At 46.7% G+C, this 24,707-nt stretch overlaps 1 protein-coding gene across 1 annotated transcript in view; it reads left to right on the forward strand.

Moving 5' to 3' along the window:
• MXI1 (MAX interactor 1, dimerization protein) overlaps window positions 1-24,707 on the forward strand; it is a gene marked incomplete at its 5' end in the record, with an annotated part of 67,829 nt that overhangs the window by 28,329 nt on the left and 14,793 nt on the right. The window contains one exon of the mRNA XM_019502156.1: window positions 7,819-7,848. Within this exon, the coding sequence (XP_019357701.1) occupies window positions 7,819-7,848 (30 nt within the window). The remainder of the gene's footprint in view (window positions 1-7,818; window positions 7,849-24,707) is intronic.

Consider the following 24,707-nt stretch of genomic DNA (forward strand, 5'->3'; position numbering starts at 1 on the left):
TCTGGAAAAGGGATGGGGACCGGTTAAGTGAAAATGGGAGGCAGCTGCGGTGTTAGGAATGGAGAAGAGGACGGGATCGGGGCTGGTTGGAAGGGATGAGCCAGAGGAGCCTGCCCGCTAGAGCACGCTCACCTCCAGGGCCTGGCATGGGACCCAGGACTCCTGATCAGACCACGTCTGTGCAACTGTAGCTTGGCCTCCTTGGAGCCGTGGCTGTGTGACGGAGGAGATGGTTGTCCACAGGACCCCTGCCTCTTGTGCTGCAGAAATTGGAAGGTGTCTAGTGACCGAGGCATGGTTTTGCAGGGAGAAGAGCGGAGGGTGTCATGCTAAGGCAGTTGACTCCTATGCTGGAGAATGTAATTGTTTGAAGGCTGGGCTGATCACCTAACTTTTCACACATGCTCACTCGTGGTGTGTCCCTCAGTCTCTGGGTGCCAGCTCGTGGGTCTGCTTTCCTGAAGCTGGGCACATGCAGCTGCTGGGAGCTGTACTCTGAACATACAAAGCGCTGCAGGACACAGATACTCTGGAGAAGAAGGTCTCCACAGCTTCCAACAGGATACCTGCTGTTTGTTGGGAAATCTAGATCTCTCTCTGCTTTCTTCTACATTAGAGGTTCCCAAACTTTTTCTTCTTGCATACTCCCTTCCAGATCTACCAGCTGGCCGCATACCCCTACCAGCATTCGGTTTATATTTTTAGCCCTTAAGTGCCAGTTAAAATGAAAATTAAATCCACTATTGCATAATTTCTCCCCCATGCCCCCCAGAGATGTCTGGTGTACAGGGGTATGCATACCACAGTGTGGGAACCCCTGCTTTACATAAAATGGGGAGCTGTGAGGATAAATGTGTTTGGATATGGGAAGCACTTGGTTTCTGCACTCAGTGAGCATTGTAGAAAAGCCCAGGAGAAAACGAATGCTGCGTTCAGAGCAGGGTTTGGCATGAGGCCACACGCAGGCCAGCGAGGAGAAAACCAGATATTGAATAGCTGCTCATTTGGCGGGCACCCTTCCCTGTGGCTATGCAGGGCAGTTATGCCCAACGCGTTGGGATCACAGGTGGCTGGAGAGTGCCTGTGTCCCAGCACTGTCCAGGGGAGGAGGCACTGAGGACCTGACCATGCAGGAGGAGGGCGCACCGGCTGTGGGCCCCTGCAGGGAAATCCTCATTGTGTGCCTAATTAAGGGTGTGCTCTGGCTCCCAGATAAAATGTGTGGAAGTGGTGGTGTGGAGGGATGCAGATGCCCCCAGCTCTGTCTTCCAGCCTCCATGGGAGATGTATGGTGCATAACATGGGACAGTAGCACTGTCCGTAGCCTTCCCCACCTCCCTGGCAAATTGACTGCGTGACTCTGGGCCACGCTCTGCTTGGACCCCCCCTTCACCAGCTGTGGGCAGTGCACTGTGTCCTATCTAACGGGGCTTTATCCGTAGAATAATATTACTTTTATCTCTCGATTCTTCTCTGGTGCCTTGTGGAAATGTCTGAGTGCAGTGTTGGCTTGTTTATTATCAGGAGAGGACATGTGCTTGGGGTTTTCATTTTCCTATTCAAAGTCCGCAACGCGTTGGGCAGCTTGCCACCCCTCCGATCTCCCCTCTTGGGTCCGAGCATCCGATGGTGCTGTTATTTCACCCCTTACCCTCTGAGTGGCAGGGTGACTCGGTGGCTAAGGTGCTGGCTAGGGACTGCAGAGGCCTTGCTTCAGCACAGATTCCCTGGGTGACATTGGGAAAAGTCACTTAGTCTCCTTGTGTCTTGGTTTCTCCCCTGTCTGAGCAGGAATGGCACTGGCTTCTCTCCCAGTGGTGCTGTAAGCATAGATCTTCTGCGGTGCTTGGGTACCCTGGTGAGGGTCAATAGCCAGTGAGGTTTCCAAAGATGAATGAACAGTCACGGATGCCAGCGGCTGTGTCCTCTTCTCTGCTGAGTGGGGCATACAACTCCCTGAGCTGCCTTTGAAATTCCAGCTTTGAACTTTCCCAGGTTGGTGGAAAGATTTGGGATTTCATGCGCAGGTTGTGCTTTTACTGCTTGTATTACAATGGTCTTGGAGGCATCTGCCAAGATGAGGGAGGTGCAAGGTGCTGCGCAGATGTGTTGTAGCAGGGACCATCTTACAAGGGTGCTATAGCCCAGGATAAGGTATAGAAAGCAAATGCAGGTAGAAAGTGGGAGTAACAGAGGCAGGCCTCATCCCAAACCTTTCTGTTCACGTGTTTTGCATCAGGCCCATGGCCCATAGACTGGGTGTTTGTCTGTGTCGTTGAGTGCGGTGGCATGACTCCGACTTCTCTCGGCATGTGATTAGCACTTACGTGCACAAGTTTGGGGTCAGCTTATTTAGAGAGAGAGCTGCTCAGCATCTCTACTTCCTTTCTACCTCCTCATTATCAGTTGGCAATTTCCAGGAGAGGTCAGTTTTGAGGAGGGAGTTGGAAATGGCTTGTGAATTTGTTCAAGGAGAGGCTGATCCACGTTGAAGGGGTGGAAGAAAGCATCGAGGCATTTGCTGGAGGACGTGGTGGATGAGTGGTGGAAGGTTAGAGTTGAGGACTGGCGTCGGAGAGGATAGTGGGGGCCAAATTGGAAAGGGCCGTAAAGCCAAGAAGAAGCAGCTGATATTTGATGTGAAAGAGAAGAGGAGTCAGTGGAGGGACATAGGTGTTGGGGTGACCTGACCAGACTGAGAGGACATGGCCAAGGTGAGGAGACATTGGAACGGTCTGCGTGCGCCGTTGAACTTCCCAAAGTGCTCTCCTCTTTCAGGGTAACTTTATTAATGGGAACGGTGTCTGGGCTCATTGTGTACAGCGTTCGTTAGAGACCTTAGCATTGGGAGAGGGGCGGGTGGATAGCTTTTGTGTTTGGTTTGAGGGACAAGAACAGTCTTGGTTGGATCTGTGTTTGTGTGGTATCAAGAGCAACCTGATCCTGGAGCTCAGAGCAGAGCTTTGTACAGGGTGAAATGGTGGCACAGAAACCTTTGCACTAGGGAGGGAGTCCCCTGGCCTCCAACTGCACTAGCTTGACGGTCCATATGTACAATGATTCAAAGCCCTGAACTCGCCCATTGGCCTTCCAGTCTGTAGCCAGTATTGCAGCCCCGTAGTCTACCTGCAATGCTGTTTCGACCTACCCTAACCTTGTTTTCTTCACTGCATATACTCATCTACTCCGTCTCTACTTGAAGGGTGTGTCTTTGCCCTGAAGCACCTGAGTTTTGCATTAAATTTTTGGTCAAGACTCTGCTGGGATCACAAGTGTTACTATAATTTTCACTCCTTTGTGGGTGGAGGTTAAAACATCCTGTTGATTTTATAAAGAATACAGCATGTATTTTCCCAGATGTTGCCTGCTGTATGTTGGTAGGCAGTGAGGTATTCATGAAATTGTTGGTTTAGAGAGAATAAATTGGACCTGACATTGACTTGTTTTGATGCATCTTTCAAGTGCTGTGGTTCAACATACTTTAATTAAATTGAGCTAAACTGAGGACAAAAATGATAGCTCATAAGAAGAATTCTCTGCAACTTGTTCTAAGTTTATTGGAACAGGCTTAAAATAAAGTTACATATTGGAGCATAGCAGCTAACTTGCAAACAGGGAGGAATTGGCTGGTAAATGATAGTGGTCGATAGTCATTGTTTCCAATATTTGGCAAATCATGTCCTATTGTTATTTTGCATGCTTCGCTAGACTTCTGTGTTAGTAAAGGCATTGGGAAGCTGTTATTCCAGCCCTTCCCTTTCTAGCTTCATCTTGGTAACCAAGCCAGTGGCTGACTGCTCTCTTATTTTTTTTTCTTTGTCAAATTGTTTCTTGAACATCTTATGCGGGAAACTTCTAATTCTCTCTCCATGAGCCCCGGCCAGATGGTCTGAAGTAGGGCCCTTCCTTCCCCTTATTTAAACACTTGAGTCGGATTTAAAGGGGCATTGCCAATTAGATTGATTCTGCATAATGACCAATGTATTGAATCCCTTTTCTGCCATGACCATATATAGCCGTATATATATTTCTATAGCATGTTTTGTCTTTTTAAAACTATAATGCATTTTCCTGTTCCCTTGCTGATGTTTAGAAGGAAGTTTGGGAACAGGGGATTTGGGATAGTCAAATAAAACAAATTAAAGCAAATATTCTGGGGTCTTCTTGTCTCAATAGGAATTTGTCTGTACCTGCTGGCCCCTGCTGCTGGTGGCAGATGTCCTTGTGCTTAGCCTGGGTGGCGGCATGCATGTGGACTCGCTTAGTTCAGTGCCTGACCGTGATACGACTGCTTGTTAGCAATAGCAAGGCCGACTCTACACGTAGCGCTGACAAATATGCAAAGCGACACATGCATGCAACCCAGAGAAACGCACCTTGCCTATGTAGTCGTAGCACAGTACCTTGATGGTGGCTTGTACCTGTAGATAAAAAATGTTCAGATTATCAAGCGGCTGATGTCTCTTTTTATGTAATGCAATAATAATTTTGTTGTTTGATCAGAAGGGTATTCTGTAATTCTGAATGTTTGCCTTTAGTTTGATAATCTTATAGCCTGACTTTGTCCTGGTTACTAGCTGACGATCAGAGAGAATCACAGAAAAGTAGGGCTGGAAAGGACCTCGGTAGGTTATTTAGTCCAACCCTGATCAAGGCAGGATCATCCCTATCTAAATCATCCTATCCAAGTGTATGTCCAACCTGTTCAGAAAACTGCACAAACACAGGTACCGGGCACAATGTCCCCAAATATCCCCTAATTTGCCACAGGTAAAGCAGGAGGACAAAGGCATTGCCCACATTCGGCTACTGCAAAGACAGAGTAATTTTGTTAAAATACATTTGAGAGATCATCATCAGAGAAATAAAGATTTTTGTTCTAAATATCATTCAATTGTCAGTTTAGACCCAGTATTTATGTTTTGGGGGCTTTATTTACAGAATCTTGCATTTAAAAAAAAAATCATGAATGCGTGTATTTTATTTTTTTTTCTCCATTTGAATGTCACGAGCGCCTGTTTCAAATCCAAAGAAATCTTTGTAACACACAGAGCCCAAAGATGAAGAAGACAATAGTCAGAAGTTGTGAAAAATTAAACTACTGCGTTTCCACTGTGTATTGTCCAGGCTGAATAATTAAAAAAAAAAAAAAAAAAAGTTTGGATTATCTGAACTCACCTGACATTTTAAAAAATGTTTTCAGTTTGCTTCATCTTAACTAGTGCTAGTAACCCAGGGAGCAACCTAGCAGGATGTTTGGTGTTTGCTTGAGATTCTTTTGTCCGCATTCAGCTTCGGTGGGAAAGTTAGCACTGCTGATATGGTTAAAAGTCACAGCATAAATATCTTGGCTTGGTGAAACGTCTGTGACCCCTTGCAATTGTGTTGTTTGTCGGAAAGAAGATAGGTAATAAAGAGTCTCCTGTGTGAGAGGAGTAGGGGGAACCTGCTGTTTTAATTTTGTTCACAGCAGTGAGCCAAACTTTGTTCTTTCAGTGCTGGCCTTTATAATTGGCTCGATTATAATATAGGAATTCAGTCCATTGCATATCTTTGGCTTTATAGCTGTTAATGTAATAGCCAGGAAGGGTACAAAGTCTCCTGCAGGAACGTACAGTAAATAAGACTAATAAAATGATCCAAAGAACTTGGGGTCAGGTTTTTTAAGGGGTGGGTTTGGTGTGCAAGGGAGGGGATGTGTACCCTGGCTCCGTTTTAGGTAGCATGGCCAAATGGGTTTTGCGGGTTTAAGGTCAATAACTTGTGCGGCCAAAAGTGAAAGTCATTTCATATATGCAGGCCAAGCAGTTTGGCGTTACATAGGTAAAAGACACCTGGACTCAATGGGCATGAAAATCCCCTGCATGCTTGAGGCCAGAGCACTGGGCTGGGGTGCAGCTCCAATGCCAAATGAAGTACTTCCATGCTCAGGCCTCCTGTGCTGGTTGCAAAGACGAATAGGGTCACAGGTTCCACAGAACTGAGGCTAGCAGCTCCGCGTCTTCCCCGAGCAGTGCCGCTGTCCAGGCCAGGGTCTATGAGGATGGCACAGACCATGGCAGACGCTGTCCCGACTTGGAGGTGCCATTCCCCTTGCAGTGCAGACAGTTCCCCTTTAGACTTTCATGCATGCTGCACGTGCAGGTGGCTTGAGTATCTCTAAATTGCTGAGTGCTAACTAGAGGCTACTGTTTGAAACACGAGCCTGGGGCTTCTGGATTCGTCAATGATCAGAAGATGCACAGAAAAGCAAAGAACCAGCAGTAACTCCTTAACTAGGGTGCAGTGTTGAGGGGACCTTTCTCGGGCTTTGCAGACATTGGCGCGCTGACAAATGAAAACGGCTACTCTGGGAGCTTTTTAAGTGTGGTGCACTGTGCCTTTAAGAGCCATTGCCAAACAAGGACAGTACTGATGTGCCGTTAAAGCCCGTGTTCATCTGTCTGCAAGTCCCAATGATGCCTCGTTAATCTGCAGTCCTCAGGGGCCTCGTTCTGTTAAACTATGTTCTGTTTCCCAAGTGGATGTAGGTTTGTTCGTGGTCTTTACTGAGCTTTTAACACCTGTTCAGCCTGCTTTAACCTAACCCCCCCCCCCCTTTCCGTTTTTGAGACAAGCTTAATTATTCCTGGGTTTCCCTTGGAGTGGGTCCTCCAGTCAGTTCCCTAATTGTAGAAATCCCTGCGGGATCCTCCAGATGGGCGGGGGGTAGAGGATAATCTTCTCCGAGCTCCAGAAGAAATGCGATGCCAAATTACAGAAAATAGATCCTTTTTTATTAAATGCTTGACTCCTTTGCCCTTATTTTAAGGTAACCGTATAGTGAAATTCGCTGCATTGCGAATTTCAATCCGTCTATATTTTATTTAATTATCCTTAACAACCTCGCTTGTGTTACTAACGCCGAAGATTGTAAGCCCTGGAAGGTTTTTTTTAAAACACAGCTTTTTCTGCAGTTGTCATAGATTAGGGGAAAAATAGGCAAGCCTTTTCTTTTGTTTCTAACCAGTTTCATTTCTCAGCAGGAGGTTGTTGCTGCATAGACGGGTATAAAAACAAGGGTCCACATTTTCAGGGCCTATCTAGTGATACAAGTGAGCGCCCTTTTTCGAGGGCACAGATGGCCGACCATAAGCAAGTGTGTGGTGGTGCTGGCATCTCTTGATTGTCAGCGGTGCTGGAGGTGAGGTGGTGAGTCATCCTCGAGCGCCCGTGATGCTTGGAAGCATCTTGAGAGAGGGTATCGCTTGCAAGGAGGGCAGAAAAAATGCTGTTTCCTCGTGTCCTTACATAAGTACATTCTGCCTTCGTGGGTCCAAATGCCGAGTTATATTTTGGGTCCTGACAGCACGTGGGACAAATCTAACTAGCCACCCACCGTCTGGCTTGTATGGGCTTGTCTTTCAGAGCAGCTCGCCGCTAAAAATCTCCAAGTATTTTATGCATGTTAATTAAGTCTCAGAATACCCCAGTGTGAGAGGTGATATCAATAGATGGGCAGACTGAAGCACAGCAGCGGTAAATAGCTTCTCTAGGGCTCCTGACTCTTCATCTGTTCTTCGCACCATTTCCTTCCTTTTTGGCTTGCAAACACTTCCCGCCCCCCTTCAATCTGGGGGGCAAATTTCTTGCAAATCTGAGCGAAAGCCCTAGGCTTCCAGATAGCGGTGCGAGAGAGGGGGCAGCGTGGCGGCTGTGCACACCGGTAGCTGCTGGCGTGCTGGGATGCACTGCGGGGAGCGTTTGCAGCTCGCAGCAATTGGACTGTCGTGTGGCGAGGTCACAGGAGGCTAATCCAAATTTTTGTTTCTCTTCCAGGTCTACGCACAATGAACTAGAAAAGAACCGGTAAGTAGCTCGTGAACTGAATTCTAAGAACTACCCGCCCTGTCCATGCAATATGCTTTCACACTGCCCGTGTCAGCATCGTTTGAGCAGCTTGGACAGCTGTAAAAATTGCCACGCTGCGCCAGGTAGGTTTAAACTCTGGGTGAAGGCCCAAAAGGGTCTGAAAAAGAAGTCCCCCTTTCCTTTTCCTCTCCCCCACCCCCCAAAAGCAAGAAGTGACCCAGTTTCGGGACTAATCTGCATGCAGAGTATATGCTTTTCCTTTTCTCCTGACACGCTGCAGTCTGATTGGGTCGCTTGCCGTACATGGGGTTGCTAACGTATCGGGTTTCTTGGGGCCCGGTTAATACGTGTTACCATGAACTGAAGAGCAGTGCTTTGCTTTTCTAGTCCCTTTGGCAGGACTGTCCTGTTCTCTGCGGCGTGGAGGAAAACGCCATTGTCCGGAGGATCTGAAGTCTGGCTAGCAAAGTGCCCGTGGAGCACCTTGCTCATAACCTGGTTTAGGACAGAGCCTGTTTATCCTTGAGCAGAGTTTTAGCAAGCCTTGCACTTTTGCGACTTGGCTAACACTGCTCTGTGACTCAACCCCTTTGTAACAGGAGTTAAAGTAAGATAAATACCATTGAGACGGTGGGAGTTAGTTCACACGCAGATCAGATTATGGCGTGCTATAGTTAAGGTTGGTTCAGGGTTTCCATTATGAATTTATCTTGGGGTTTCTTTGTCAGTTGGAGCAGTATGAACTTCCCAGGCTGACTGTTCCTGCCCCGTTGACAGCCCCACTGTGTGTTTAGGGGCGAGCTGGAGTCCAGGGGGGTGGGGCATGGATAAACTTGCCCTGAATATGCTACTGGGGTCTTATTGCCACAGGCCTCCCCATCAGTTAATAGGGGATGGCAGCATTGCAGGGGTGAGGCATAGCTGGTTTGGCCAGGGGTTCATGGGGAACTAACCCAAGCATGAGTCCCTGATCAGACTGCCAGAGCATCTCCCACGCAGGTTCTCGGGGCTGTGGCACGATGCATGTTGCCCTTGCTTTCCTCACGCTCTTGCGGTCTCTTGGGGGTGACAGGGAGACAAAATTGCTGCGCCTTGAGGTTTGACCTTTTTGATGCATGGGGAGACTTCCCCGCTGTCCAGCCGCTTCTCCTGGAAGGTTTGAGGAACTACATTTGCAAAATAGTTGCATGCAGGTTCTTGGCAGCTCAGGGGAAGGATGTGGATTTGGCTGGCTTCTTCACTCGCCCATGATTCGTGATGTTTCCATCATTTCTCCACGCCCAGGCTCTTTTCTGTACTGTGTAAGGGGGGCAGGTACCCAGGGTTGATTGTGCTCTCTGATGCTTTTTGCTGCATGTTTTGCAAAGTAAAAACAAAAAAGGAAACCCTTGAGTGTGAGCCTGAATGAAAAGTGCTTTGCCCATTGGTAAGCCTGCCTGAATTCTTGCTTGACGGTTATCACCACACCCCGCTCCCGCCTGTTTTCAGAGCAGAGATTGCCTTCTCCTCCCTGTCTGACTGTCTGCTTTGCAGACATGCCTAACCCGCTGCTGATTCACTTCCCAGTCGCAGCTGTGAATTGGTGAGGTCCAACTGAGTTGTTTTTATTCTTGTCATTCAAACCTAACTATTATTCTAACCTGAAAACGGCAGGTGGATGACAACGGTAGTCCTGGCTGCTGCTTCACTGCATTGCTTGCTTTGCTCCGGTTCAATTACTGTAGTTACTTCCTGGAAGTCACTGGGCAAACAAAGGCTGAAGGGTGCAGAGAGATGCCCGAGATCCTTCCTGGCATGAGCAAGGTGGACTAGTACCGAGACTGCCTCATTCCTCGTCTTTTGCTCTCTGGTGCGTCTTTTCTTGCACTGTCTGGGATTATTTCTGTAAAGGAAATTGTCTTAAGACCATTTTCCTGGTACACGTACTGTTGCTGTCAACTGGGCTTTCCGTCTTCCATCATACTCGTGGCCTAGGCTAGTGGAGCCCCCGTCTTTGTGTGGCTCTGACTTCAGCAGTTGCAGTCGGGACATCTGTCAGGCTGGATAAGGCAGAGGACAGCTACGCACGGGGCTTGGGCACGCCTTGCCTTGAGCCCTGATTTTTGACAGGGACTCTCCATGACCTCGGGTGAACTGCTTCATTTCTTTGCTTAAGTTTCCCTGTCTTTTAATTGAGGGTCACGGTATTTATCCACATGCTGGAGTGGCCATTCGGACAGCACTTGGAGTGCTATTATGTGCTTCACAACTCATATTCCTATTGCTACCAGTGTTTCATCTCTGTGAAGCCTTTTTTTTTTTCCTTAGTGATAAAGGCTGTTATCAGTAGAATTGGTCTCCACTGTTTCGTTTAAAGCAGAGGTTGCTTTCGGGGGTTTCACTCCCCCCTTCCTTGCCCCTCATTCCCCTTCGGCTAGGTACAGTCTTGATCTCCTCCACTCTGCGCAGCTTCACTGCACGATTCCTGTCTGGGTTAGAACAAGACCTGCCAGTTACCACCATTATAATACTGGCCTTGCCTGGGAACTTGTAAATAGGGTTTCAGTTTGGTCATCTTAGTCAGCGTAGCCCAGGCCAAAGCATGTTAGAAACTGTGTTAAAAGCTCCCCGTGCTACACATCCCTTGCGTTGCTCGAGCTACCCCAGCAGCTCTGGCTTGGGCCCCAGTAGTCTGATCCAAGACCAGGCTCCCTCCCTTACTGTGTGTGTGTGGGGTGGGGGGGGGAACCTTGTCTTGGATTTGAGTAAATACAGTGTTACCTAGTGAAACCATAGGTGGAAGATAGTCGTGGCCAAGATCAAGCAAACACGCTTCGAGAACCCTCTACTCTAAGCAAAGGCAATGTGCCACGTAAGTTGTCACAAGAGGAGTGAAAATGCGTGCATATCGGTGGAGGGCCTTTTTGTTTCCCGTTTGGATGTGGTTTTTATTAATGGCGTGCACATGGAAGCAGCTAAAAATATGGACAAAAGGCAGAGGCTGTAGTTGTTTCTCATAATTTATTTCCGGCAATTGTGTGGTGAGCTCCATGCTGCTTGCAGCCTCCCGCGTTGTAGACGGATGGGGATAGCTTCACGTTTCGACTTCCATCATGTTCTGTCTGTAGTGTCTTTAAGTTTGTCTCCAGCTCCAGCGTTAGCTGTGGCAAAGATAAAAGCCCTGATACTAATGGTTTTGTTGCTGGCAGTTGCTCATTTTTCCTATTATTTGAGATTATTCCTTTTGAGTTTCACTGTTATCTCCATTATTGACACACCCTATAATTTTCAAAATTGTCCACTATTAGGTCCCTGACTCAGTGTTTTTTTCTGTCTGCTCGCAGCAGACTGTCTAGTATGCAGTGAAATTTTCATTTTAACCCATTCAGCAATTAAACAGAGCTGCTTTCAAGTACAGGCAGGCATACAGAGTGGGGAAAAAAAGAAAGCCACCTTCTTCTTGGACCTGCTCTCTAAAAACTTGAGTCAGAGTACGAGGAAATACATCTAGATTAGACTTGTTCTTCTTTGCTGCCTGAAAGCAGTTGCTAGTTGAAAGAACAAAAAAGTTGTGCTCAAAATATACATTTTCTTTATCCTGAAAGGGCAATGGGGTCCATAAATAGTGTAGCGATTCCGATAGGGAAATTGTGGATTGGGTGCCCAAATACTGTGATGCTCAGGAATTTCTCCTTCCCTGATGTTCTCTGTGGTTCGGCTGATTTAAGAGAATGCCCTGACACCTTTTTATTATGGGCTTTGTTTGTTTGGTTAAAGTTAATTTGCATTTATTAGCTGCCTTTTAATCTTTATGGTGGAAAATCCTAATTTTTATTTATAGTTTCATAGTTTCTAGGGTCGGAAGGGATCTGAACAGATCATCAAGTCCGACCCCTTGCCCTGGGCAGGAACGAGTGCTGGGCTCATAATACCCCAGTCAGATATCTATCCAACCTGCTCTTGAAGAGCCCCAAGGTAGCGGGGAGAGCACCACCTCCCTTGGGAGCCCATTCCAGAGCCTGGGAGCCCTAACCGTAAAATAATGCCTCCTATATTTAATGCACTTAGATTTAGCCGTATCTTAAAAATAAACCAAAAAAACAGTAACTGCTTCTCCATCGCGGCAAGATGCGACTAATGCAACAATGCCTCTTACCCACCGGTTATTCAGTGGGAAAGTTTAAAACTGCAGAGAGCCGCAGTGATGGTTTTCTTACTTTGTAGTGACTCCAGGCTTCTGTAATATTTTGGTGGCTAGAAGACTTCATGTATATCGGACTGTGATTATAAATTCTGTATAGCTTTTAACCTTTAGGAAACCAACTTTAATTTGGTGGGAATGTGTATATTGGTTTTTATAGTGCAGGATTCATTTTAAGAAAACAAAGTGGTGTTAGCTGGCAGACAAGAAACTACTAATACATAATAACCAAATTCTGAAGTCCAGATGCATGAAGCCCTTGTTCAGGAGGGTACTGAAAAGTGGCCTTGACAAGCATTTTTGCTTCTGTGGGACTTGAGTATGTATTGAAGTGCTTTCTCTTAGAGATGTTTTCCTGAATTAGAAGTCAAGTAAAAGGATCAGGAGTTGCCCTGCAGTCTGTTGAATAGTGAAGGACAGGTTGAAGTAGCTCACGTATTTGCAAGAATCTGGGTAGCAGAGGCACAGAGAATGGGAATGAGGAGATGTGCCTGTGAGAGGCAAGGGGATGCTGTCCGAACATGCACACCCCGTAAATCAGAACGCCTTAGTGATATGCTTAGAAATGCTTTTTAGTTGCTTTTAATTTCTCTCATAAATGCTGGCTCCTGAGAAAAGGTGGCCCATTGACAGAAAAGAAACCACTTGTAAAGCTGATTTACAAAGCTGAGCTTTGAAGTTTTATTAGGACAACATTTTCTGAAAGCAGGTTTGCTGCTTCTCAGAATTAAATGTAAACTAGATTTATTCAGAAGAAAGTCCAAGGTTATAAAGAAAGCAGCAGTTCTTCTACTTAACATTTTAGTTTCTAGTGTTGCTGGAAGGATGTGGTCACTGTGGCATGAAAAGAACCCAAGCATGGCACTGAGATGACTTCCTTGCCTTTTAGTAAAGTGGCAATTTTGGTAGACCGATATGGTAATAAAGTTGTTGCTATTTGTTAGCCGAGTTTTACATCCATTAATAGATGGAGTAAAGCTCGCTAGGTTTTATGATGCAGCTGATCTGGTTTTTAGGGACAAATATAATTTTATCAGCTTCATATTATCATACCCTGTGAGTGCCCATCACTAAAACCCAAATGTCATAGGCACGAACTATAGATGCTTCCACGTCTTCCAGTTCACTGTAAAGCACTTAGAAGAGAATTGCTAGCAGTCATTGGTAGCAGGATTATGAGCGGTCAGCCGTGCTCAGAGGTAACTAGGCAAGAAGCAGGTTTTTTCTGGTATCTGAAGGAGACCCCAAAGCTTTTCTTACAGCCTTGCTCATTTCTCTGCATGGCCCAAGTTCGGGCCTCCTTTCTCTTGTGTCTCTTGGCTGAAGAGCTGGTGGGATTATGGTGCATCAGCAAATAGCAAGAATATGGAAATCCCAGAAGCCGAGCGGGGAAGGAATCGTTAGACTTTGATTCTGCAAACACCTTTTTCTCTCTGTCATCTGATAAATGGGAGGAAACCTTCAGTGAAACATTCAAGATACCCTGCGCCCTTTGAACCTTCCAGAGAGATCCCTGGTCTTCCCGGGAGCCTGCTACTGATGAGTTGGGAAGACAGAATTTGGTGTCATGTCACCAACTTGGGGAAGTTTTCTGGGGATGAAGGAACCTTTCTTGACTTCTTCATTATATATGCTGCAAGGACAAGGACAGGCAATTGCTGATTTCAGTTCTTCTCCTCCTGGGCTCCAGTATATGTGCCTCCCGATCCTGGCTGGAACAGGGGTTGGAGCCTGAAAAGAGGGAGATGCTCCCCTGTTCCTTCCCCCTTTGTAGGCAGAATTCCTTAGTGACAGGTTTGGACAACTTTAATAAGGAGCCCAGGTGTAGAGAGTGCTTCAAGATGTCAGCTGCGTCTGGATCATAGTCTCTACCTTGCTCACAACTGAAGTGATAAGGCTAGAGCGTTGTCCTACACGCTTGTGTAGTGTTGCTCTAGCCATGGCTGTTTAGTCATGGGACGGTTGGGGTCTGTGCTTGGGGGCCAAGGGAGGAGATGGAGAGAAAGCAGATATGGTGGGGAATCTCAGGGAGGAGAGCTGGAAGGTGAAACATGAGATGGAGAAGAAATAAAGTTAAAACTTCAAGCAGGGGATCGGAGGTGGAAATCATGTTGGCAGGGGTGGGGAATGGTAGTTGAGCAAGAGGGATGGATTTGACTATTTGGGGTGTATGTAATTGGGGCTGCATATGCTTATCATGATGTGATTAGTATAGTGGGTTAATTTGTCTGAAGTGCCAGATTTCTGGATTTATGGCTTTACCAGGGCTGCACACAAGAAGCAGTCTTCTCACAAACTCATTGCAGTCCAGCTTTAGGTGTGTGACCATAACATTGTACCAGAGTGACTGGTACATTATTTCATGGCTCTCGATTGCAAGACCCTTAGTTATCAATGTCTCTTCATTATAATCTTACCTCCTTTTTTTTTTTAAATCTATTGATTATCAGCAGTCAGATGCTACAATGATACAGGTGTATCCAGAATATCTATATGGAGTTATAGAATCTTTATTTCCTTAGTCTCTAAGTAGCAAAGCTAAAATTATTCACTAGGAGTGGGGAAAACTGGTTTGTAGGCCAAGTTGCTGTGAAAAGGTGAACCCGGTGAAAGGTACAACTTAAGCAGCATGGGCTCCTTTCTCAAGGAGGTCATCTGAAAGGAGCACATGTGAGGTGAAAGGTGTGGGGGACAAAGGTGGATAATATGCAGTAAAACTGGTCTTGAAACTCCTTGGCTGTGCCAAGACCTTTCTTTTCTGCTGTTCTACTCCTGTCATACAAAGATTGGTCATAACCTGTTCAGTACAGAGGTGCCTTCCTTAAAAGGGTGTCTGAGAGTTGGGGTCCTACCCAGTGTTGACTAACGAGCCAAATTGAAGATCAGGGTTAGCCGAGACAACAAATCAAAAACCTCTTTCACTCTTCGGGGAGAACGCTGACCTGGGTCACTTTTGACTGAAACATACCTGGCTTACCGAGTCTCCGTGACCAACAAATAATGTATCCCTGCTTATCAGAAACTAGCTCAGCTCTGCATATAATATTAAACTATGGGAGAGGGAGGAAAAGTATTAAGCTTCATATTAAAGCCAGGGATTCTGGAATGGTTTTGCACCAGGGTGGGAATACCAAATGACTTCTGTTGCCAAAGTAAGAGGAGTGAGGATGCTTGACAGTTAAGAGTCTCTCTTAAGTAGTTCAAATGTTTGACTAGAAACCAGAGTAATGGTGGGGGAAGCTATCCAGGGTAGCAAGAGGGGGAGAGGAAAGGATGTGAAAGGATAGTGCATCCCTACCATTAGAAGTTAAACAGATGAGCTCTGATTGATTGATTGATTGATTTAATTTGTCTTATTTTACTTCCCAGAAGAGAATCGTTGCTGCGTATCCTGAAGTGCCTTTGAAACAACTGCCAGTATTAAGAGGTGTCTAAGTGACTTTCACATCCAAAAGTCGTCTGAGCATATTTCACCTAACAAATTCCTTCCATGCAGAGGCCCCAGCTATTGTGTCCCTGGTCTTTCCTTCTCCCGTCCCTCCCTCCCTTTCTCCCTGTGGTGCATTGTAGTGGTTGAGGATTTGGTCTTTTGGGGTGCCTATACACATGCAGAGAGGCTGCTAATTTGACAAACTTTAGTTAAAGCACCCCTGCTGCCATTTTTCAGCTGATACATGAGATGCTTCAGGTGGTCTTGGCGCTGCTCTAATTGAAGTGTTCCCGTCCCCATCCCCCCCTCCCAGAGCATATGTATAAATGCCTTTGGTGTTTGGTTTGGTTTGATGTGAAATGTTAGGGGTTGCTTAGGGGCTCTTATTTTATGATGACCCTCTAGCATCCCGAACTCTTTTAGTATCTTGTTGCTCATAGTTTTTAATACAGAAAATGGCCAAACTTGATGTACGTGTGTGGCACTTGGTTGGCACTCCTGGAAGGAACTGTTGCAAAGAATGTGTTCATTCTTTCGTATCCCAAAGTGGTGTCTTTGGCTGGATGTCAACTTTAAAGTGAGCCCAAACATTTGGAGGAAACTTGTACTTCTAGAGTTAGGACCTCATATTTACTTATCAGTCTTTTGCACTCAGTGGTCTCTAGTTACAGTTTCCAGGGCAGTTGTTAGAACCAGCATCAAATGGTGCCTTGCTGCTTGTGGACTGCCCCGAGGGAGCTGCGAGGGGTCTTGTAACTGCAGTAGCTCTGTCATGAAAACTGGGACTTCACAGTCGTCTGTACTGAGATGATATCTAACCTGGAATGCGCTGCAGCCAGCTTTGGCATCTTGAATGTCTTCCCAAACCTGCATTTCCGAGTTTGTATTTCAGCCTGGTGCCACAATGTTTATTTTAGGATAACTTCTGTGGCTGTGACTTTTGGGGGTGCAGCCTAAAACGTCCAAAGACTGGGGCCAAATTAATTCATTGAAAAACCTCACTGTAGCCAGTGGAGTTGCACAGAGGAAGAATTTGGCTATAGGTGAGCACATTTTTTCTTCCTAGCTTGCTGTTTGAGTACCCTTGAGATGCGCTTCTCCAGTAGCCCTCCCAGGCTGCTCGCTCTGTAGCAGGGAGCGATGTTCATTGACATGCTTAGAACTAACTTTAGTCCCAAGTCAGTCCACACACAATGTTTAATGCGGTTTAACGCCTGCATATGTAGATGCCAGCCTATTCCCACTGACTGTGCAGTAACTTATTGTGCAGTAAATTTTAAGTTGGCATAAATGCATGTGTAGACGCACCCACTGTGTGTATACATACGTAGCATGAAGCAGACAAGCCAGAAGTCTTCCTGAGACCTGATTCTGAGCTCAAGTCACCTCAACCTCAGCCACTTCCTTGTTCTCAGTGTTAGACATCTCTTTCTACCCCCTCTTCTTCCCTCCCATTTTTAAAACATTAATTTTCCCCCTCATTCTCTGCATCTCCACAAGTCTCCTGTCCTCTTCCACTACCAGTGTCACAGGGTTGCAGCTGACCCAATGACTCCCAGCCCTTTGTGACTTCTTTGGTCCATCTTGGCTGTGGGTTGCCGGCTTTTTTGTTTGAGAAAAGGTGATGGACATAAGGTGAATGAGAGGGTGTTGTGGTGGCTTTGCCACTGCCAAGGGAACGCTGTTAGGGAAGACCAGACAGAAGCATCTCGGTCTAAATACTGGAGCTGATCTGTCCAAGTACAGAAGGGGCCAACAAAGGTGGCTCGTGACATATGAGCCAGTGTATCTAAGCCAAACTGTTGGCCACTCTGTGCTACCAGGGTCCTTGGGATGGAGCAGGGAGGGAGGGAGCTTGCCCTTAATGTTGTTTTAGTCGAGTTGTAGCTGTTCAGCCATGAATGTCCCTGTCCTTCCCGGTTCTTTGTCTGTCCATATTGCCTCCCTGGAGCCTTCCTTGCACAAAAGCAAGTTTGCACAGCTGTGGGCAGGCACACCAGGCAGGTGTAGTCCCAAGCAGTGCATGTGATGACAATAAAACAATTAAGGGGCAATGTGTACTAAATGAGGGGATTTCTCTGGTACTGGGAGATGGCTACCAGTACTAGCAAGAGAAACTCTGATAACACAGGCTGCGCCTTGGCCAGGGCGATATCATCAGTACCCGATAGGGAAGTGTTCAGCTTTGTGAAATCCTGTGGGTCCGAGATTTGGATTTTAGTTTGTCTGCTAATACATGTCATCACTTGCAAGGTGTTCTTGATCCTCAAAGAGTTTAGTGAATTTTCCCTCAGCCCCTGCCAGGTTAGAAACATCCCCTTTTTAAGAAAAAGGAGAAACTGTGGCTGCAATATCACCACCTAGATGGAGCTTGTATCGGAGCCTGTCATGAAACAGGTAATCCCAGCCCTTCAAGCTGTGTACAGAGACCTTAGCAATAAAGCGTTGGCTGCCTGAGGATCATGTCCCTTCTGTGCAGGAAGAATGTGTTTCTCCTGTTAATTATTCATGTTTGGGAGAAAATACATAAAACAGCATGATTTATTTTTAAAAAAGGCCCTTGTAGCCAGCAGATGATGTTGCTGTTACTCTGCACAGGAGTGCAAATGGAGACTTGAACACTTGGAGAAGAGACTCTTGTAAGTAGGGAAAACTGAGACACTAGCTCTAGCATGCATGTGTAGGTGATGTTTTACGGTACCTCATTGCTGACCCTGTGTAACGCAGTGCCGTGACCCCCCGCACCTGACAAAGGGACTGAATGGAGGATGTAAGAGCATTGATGCATTGACAGATGTACCTTGAAAAAGCATACATACTGACAAAACGCATCAGGAGCAAGCTCAGAATCTGGGACTGCTTTCCTAGAAATGAGCACTGCGCATGGTATCTCCAGGTTAGCACACGTTGTGTGATAAGAAGGCTGTTCCTTTTATCGTGATCAGCAGTAAACAGTTGATGTGGAGCCTCAAGTGCACCCTGCTGCCTGCCTGTGTGTGCTGACCTCTGATTTTATTCTGGGTAGGATTTTCAAAGCATCCAATCACTCGGGCATGCCTGAAAATCCCACTGATGTTTTTTTCTTATATAGCACTCTGCTTCTGACTGGGCCTTCCCAGGAGGCACGATTCCTGTCCCAGAGAGCTTCGAGTCGTCGGGGACAAGGAGTGGGGGAGTGCAGGAGAGAAGGTTTGACAGGAGATGCCATCGGTGTAAGCAGGGGGGCATGTCGGTTCTGAGGGGGACCAGACCAGGGCAAGCGAGGGTGGCAGAGGGCAGAAGTGCTTGTGCCAGGACCCCTCCCCTATGTCTCCTCGCTCTTCCTTTAGGCTTCTGGTGAGCTAACTTGCTCCCAGCCAAACCGCTTCATGTCAAACCTGAGACTGTTGTGATGTTTTCAAACCATCCCATTGCTCACTTCGCTTATGTGTTCTGCCCTTTCCCCATGAGCTTAATCATAGAAAAGTAGGGTTGGAAGGGACCTCAGCAGGTCATCTGGTCCCAAAGCAGGACCAGCCGCAACTAGATCACCCCAGCCAAGGTTTTGTCTAGCCAGGTCTTAACTTGCACAAATAGAGAGTTCACAACCTTTCTGTGTAGCCTGTTCCAGTGTTTTACTACCCTCCGGATGACCAGTCTGTAGTTTGCCTATGTTCATTTCGATTGGGGGTGGCTAACCCACAGCATGTGCGCCACAAGTAGCATGGGCAACTTCTGTGTGGCTTGTGGCAGAGCGGGGAGGGGACAGGCAGCGCAGCATCAGAAACATCAGGAAGCAGAAAACAGAATGGCAGGCTGGGCAGAGAACAGAAAGCAGAGCCGCAGGTAAGGCAGGGGATGGGGATCAGAGTGCTATCCAGGGAGGGTGCAAGGCTAATCTGTGGTACACCTGCTAAAAGGCTGGTCCCCACTGAGTCAGATTTTGGTTGGAGACTGTCCTTTTGCAGACAAAAAAATCCTGGATTCAGAACAAGGCCTCAAAGATCCATCTAGCCACCCCTCAGTACTCCTAACCATCACGGGGCATTTTTGCATATGCTGTGGGACATGGCACCAAGCGCTTTAATTAGCAGGCCGTGCTAATCAAAAGCGCCCGCACATCATGTGCGTTAGCATCGCCCCATGTCCCCATGCTGAAAAATGGCAGCGGGGTGCTTTGAACTAGAGCTCATCGAACATGTTTTATTTCAAAGCGCCCAACCGCCGTTTTGTCAGCGCGGAGCTGCGCAGCGACACTGCCACACGTGACGCAGAAGCCTGCCGGAGTGCGTCGGTTTTTGTGCTCCAGCAAACTCGATTAATCGAGTCTGCTCCGATGCGCTTGATTTCCACTGTGTTGGAGTGGGATCCCTGTGCGTATGTAGGAGCCCATTATGACCACCTGTAGCTGCAGAGTGGTAAATGCTCATCCTCTTCCTGTTGGGCCCTAGACAGAGAGAATGAGGGGCTAAAGATGAAACTGGACTGTGTGTGCCACAGTTCAGTAAGAGACTGTCTTGGCACTGCAGTTGCTGGGACACAGAGCAGCTTCCCAGGCGTCATCACTGTGTTAGGAGGAAGGACCTGAATGTGGAGCATGTTCGGATGCGTAGGAATGAGAACGTGTGTTCTTTCAGCCACCGAAAACATTTCTCGAGGGTACACACAGAGACGGTTCGAACCTCTCCGCCGGCCCTCCCCCTGCCCGTTCTTCTTCCTGCTCCCCCAGAAACAACTCTGCTCCATCGATGCCACGAGAAGTAGGAAACCAGATCAAGAGAACAGCTTGTCCCTGTTGGATATTCAAGGTAATACGACCCTCTTAGGAAACGCACGCACGGCGTGACCTCTGCTAAACTGTTCTTGGCTTGCCAAAGTAGCTTACGTGATGTTTGCTGGATCAAGCACATATGGAGATGCATTTTGATGAAGAGATTGCAGGGGGGAAGGTTGGGGAACCCTTATTGGTTGCAGCATAATTTAACAAAGCCTGGATAAGGCCCTCTGGGATCATGCACACAACTTGGGGTTTCTTTGGATGGCAAGCTTCCCAGTGATCTGTGAGAGAGCTTAATGCAGTGGGCCTTGGGGAGGGGGAAGAGGACCAAGCAGGGCTGTAAAGAGCAGCAGGCTTTCTGAGAACATAGCAGAAGCATAAATCCTCCAACTCAGGGTCCAAACCCCTCCAGGCAGTCAAATGAGGAATTTTTAAGCTATCACTTAAAAAACAAAAAGTGCATTAAAAAGAAATACAGTTCAGGAATTTAAAATGGAAAAAATGTGGTGTTGCCAGCCTCGAGGTTTGATTACACATCAGGTGGTGGTATGTTTTTGTTTTGAGCTCCTACCCCCAAGTGTGTGCATTTAAGTGAGAATCAAAACTTTTACTTAAAATAACAATAATGAAATGGTGTTAAGTTTCCCGCTCTTGGTTTCAGAGGTAGCCTGAAAAAGTTGGCTTGCCGATCGCATCAGAATTCAAAGAACAGAAGGGGGGAAAAATAAGAACGAAGCACTTTTAATTTAAAAAAAAATTTTTTTAAGCTGATCTGATGTTTCAGGGGGCGGGTGACTCATTTTTGGAGATTGGGAGTTTGCAGTTCTGAGACGGGCCGATTGCGGAAAGAAGCTAAGCTCTGTAAACAGTGCTGGTTGCTGGGTCAGCAAAACTGGTGCGATCTTGTGCTCCTCCACCCTGCAAACCCCTGTGAACTTTAGTGCAAGCTCCTTTGAGTAGGGGTTGCACAAAGGTCTTTCCATGCTGATACCTTCGCCTTTGGGTGTGGTTTGTGAACTCGGGTATTTTTAAGACTCGTGCTGATCCCATGCTCTGGTTATTGACCAGAGGTGAATACTGAATGAACTCACATTTCGAGCCATGCCCCCTCTTTATCTAGGGGCTTCATATGCGAGCACCAGCCCCAGATCATATGAACACGTGAAAAACATCCGTGGGTTTAGTGCCACGGCACTGTCTGTTTGAGTTGTAGTGTTACAGATGGGGAAGCTGGGCACGTGCAGCTGAATGACCTGCAAGGGCAAGCAGTCTGGGGCAGAGTTGGGAAATGAATTCTCCTTTGTCCCAGTCCTCCATCCTGCCTGCTAGTTTCCCTCCCTGTCCTTGGAGCTGGTTGAATGCCCTTTGGAAGGAGAATTCATGCATCCTTAAAACATGGTAAAATTTTGCAAACTTCTTACTAGGAGCATTTGTGAACCTGTACAATCCAGGCTGCTTATAGGTATGTTCAGGATGATATTCCCAGTGTTAACTGAATTAAAAGCCATTTCTTAGCTAATGATTTTCAGTGAGAATTTTTCAGTTAGTATGTATTTAAATAATCAGAGGTGTGGGTAAGACTCAAATGAGTGGTGTGTCCCACAGGGGCATTGAACTGTTATGAATTAACAAAGTACTAGCAGCTTTGTCTGAGCAAGGAGAACGTGTACCATGGGCTTCGGCGTGTGTTTTGGGGGGAGGAAGGGAGTTTGTTGGTGTCTGTGGGACAGAAAGAGAGATTAGGCAACCTCTCTGAAGACTGTTTTGTAATTGTAGCATGTGTTGCTATGTCTTTTCAATTCTTCCCTACCATTTAATACTAAACAAATGGAAACGAACACAAGGACTGGATGTTCCAGCTCCTTTTTTTCCAAAACAAACTGCAGTTTTCCCCCATCTGTTCCCAGGTGGCATCCTGACCCTTGCATTGCTGGCTGGATGCTGAGTGAGGCAGCACGTGGCAGCTAATCCTCCCACACTGATAGTTGACCAGGCTGCAGCTGTCCTCCGTCTTCAGCAGTTAAAACCATGCCCTCTGCTCATCTCGCCGACTGCGGCAAGAGGCAGCAGTGACCCTTGTACAGGGGAGCAAGGTTTGGGTCAGTAGTAGTAACCACTTAATAAAGCGATTCTCTGCATCGTATGGGCAGGACTTTGGACTTTGCCAGATTTTCATTTCCATGTTCACCCTTTTGCCACAAAAAATGATTTCCAAATGGGCAGTATTGTGTCCTGCTGCTGCAGGCCTTTTGTCCATCTGGCCTTTCTCAGAGCAAGGCAAGTATCAAAGGAATCGGTGCTCTGCTGCATTACTTAAGGCCATACTAGTACTACTCTCATAGTGGCTAGTTCAGCTGGTTTGAATCGATGGGATTTGCATCCCCAAGAAGTTGCCAACAGCTTGTAAAGCTGCTCTTGCCCCGCGTCCAAAGAGTACCAGATCAGTGCCTTTCTGCACCCGCTCCTGCATCCTCCCCATCCAAGTTTCTGCAGGGGGTCATGAGCACAGCCTGTGGGCTGTTTCACCACTTCTCCCTTTTCCTCCCGCTTCCCCTAACGTGTCACCTGGACAGTAAATGACGTTAGTACTGAACGTGGCAGCTACTGGCAGGAATGGTCAGATACTGGAAATACCACGTGATGATGATTTAATAAATGTAAGTCATGTATAAAAGGTCCACGGTCACTAGAAAAAAAGGCATTTGGGGTTTCTTTGTAAAGCTCATCTGCCGAAGGAGAATGCTGTGTTTTATTCTTTTTTTTTTTTTAGCTAGATGTTTCTGAATTGTGCATTTTTCTTGGGGTAACTTTTTTTTTTCCCCCTTCTGAGATGGCTTGTGGATACAAGGTAAAATTACATGCACTGCTTCTACTGTTCCAGATGTATGCCCTCTGTATCTGAGAGGTACAGTAGATATTTGATGACGGCCTAAATATTTCTGACAGTGTGAAGTGAGATTAAATGAAGAATGCGTGTTTTCCTCCTGGTATAAAACGTCTGGTGTAAGCAAATGTTCCCAACTCCCACATTTTGGGAGTTATTTTGATTAAAGAATTGTGATGTTCTTCCATTAGCAGAAGGCAATTGAATATGGTTTCTAAGAGGCATGTAGGGTGAATCCTCACTCTCGCGTTAATCAACATTAAAAACATCTTCGCTTTAGTAATCATGGATTAGCTTTGTCATTTAAATATTTGCACAGCCCTGTTTTTTCATGCATGTGTGAATACAAGACAAAGATGTGCTTCTAGTACAAGATCAGGTTATCATTTTCATACTCTACATAATCCTTGCTTGTAATCTTGAAAATAGTAAACAGATTGTCCCAAGTAGTTGGCTGGCACCTTCCTGTACTGCTTCACCAGGAGTCACGAGTTGACCTATTTTTCTCTGGCGTGTGTGCACACACACCTTCTGCATTTGTAGGCACTAAAACCAGGTCCCTTAGGTTCTAAGTTTTATTTAAACTTTTGATTTAGAAATATTGTGCCTGTACTTTATATTACCCAGTTAGGCACCTTCCAGAAGAAACGTAGCTGTTCCTCAAGCGACGGTGTGAACAGTTCTGTCCACTCGGGAGTTTTGTAGAAGACGGTATAGCTTTGGGGGTCTCTTAAGTCTGGTAAAGTATGCTCTGGGAACACTGCCTTGATGCCCCTCCATGGCAGGGAGGTGGTGCTCATGGATCTGCACAGATCGCTGAGGTCTCCGTTGTAGTGTGCAACCACCAGCTCTTCCGGGCCTTGACTCCTCCAATCTGGTCTCTTCCCAGTGTTGATCGACAAGCCGCACCCCACAAATCCTTAGCCAACACTTTAGGAAACCCTTCCTGGTGGCTTTGGGGAGCTCAAATTGGAGGCACTTTACAGGAGCCTCACTGTTTTTAAAACATTTTTTAATTTTTTTTTAAAGAGAGGACTGTCTTTCCACAGCCTGAAAGTGAGGCCCTTTTGGGGATCTCCAGTTGGGTACAGGGCATCCTCTAGCTGCTTCTAAACATCCTACTGCTGTCACTGGTGACCTAAGTCAAGCCACAAAGCTGAGTGCCCCTAGGTGACGGGCACGTGTGCTCCCACGCACACCTTGGGCTAGCTGAGATGATCCCTGGCAGGCTTGTAACATGTCCCGCAGATGCTCTGTGGGGTCAGTTGGTGCCACGGAGGCAAATTCCTGCAGCGGGCAAGAGTTCGCCCTGTTTTGCAGCAAACGCCGCACCGTGCATCCAGGAGTGAGTATAATGGGATTAGCAAGAGTGAGGGCACAAGCCGCAGTCTCAGCTATTTAAAGAGCAGGTCTCTATTTTTAACTTAAAGGCAGAATTCTGTTAAGCTAATCTGGCTTTTATAATGAACATGGCTAGGCTCCATGTTGTGGGGTTTTTTAAGGCTGGTGTTTGCCACATGGCTTTGGTTTTTAAGGATAAAGACCTCTCTACTATGTTCCCAGTCAAGCGACTAAATTCATGACTGGGTCTGTATCATGGCCCCAG

This window comes from Gavialis gangeticus, unplaced genomic scaffold (genome assembly GCF_001723915.1).
Source record: "Gavialis gangeticus isolate Ggan-Ray unplaced genomic scaffold, GavGan_comp1, whole genome shotgun sequence".
NCBI lineage: Eukaryota > Metazoa > Chordata > Crocodylia > Gavialidae > Gavialis > Gavialis gangeticus.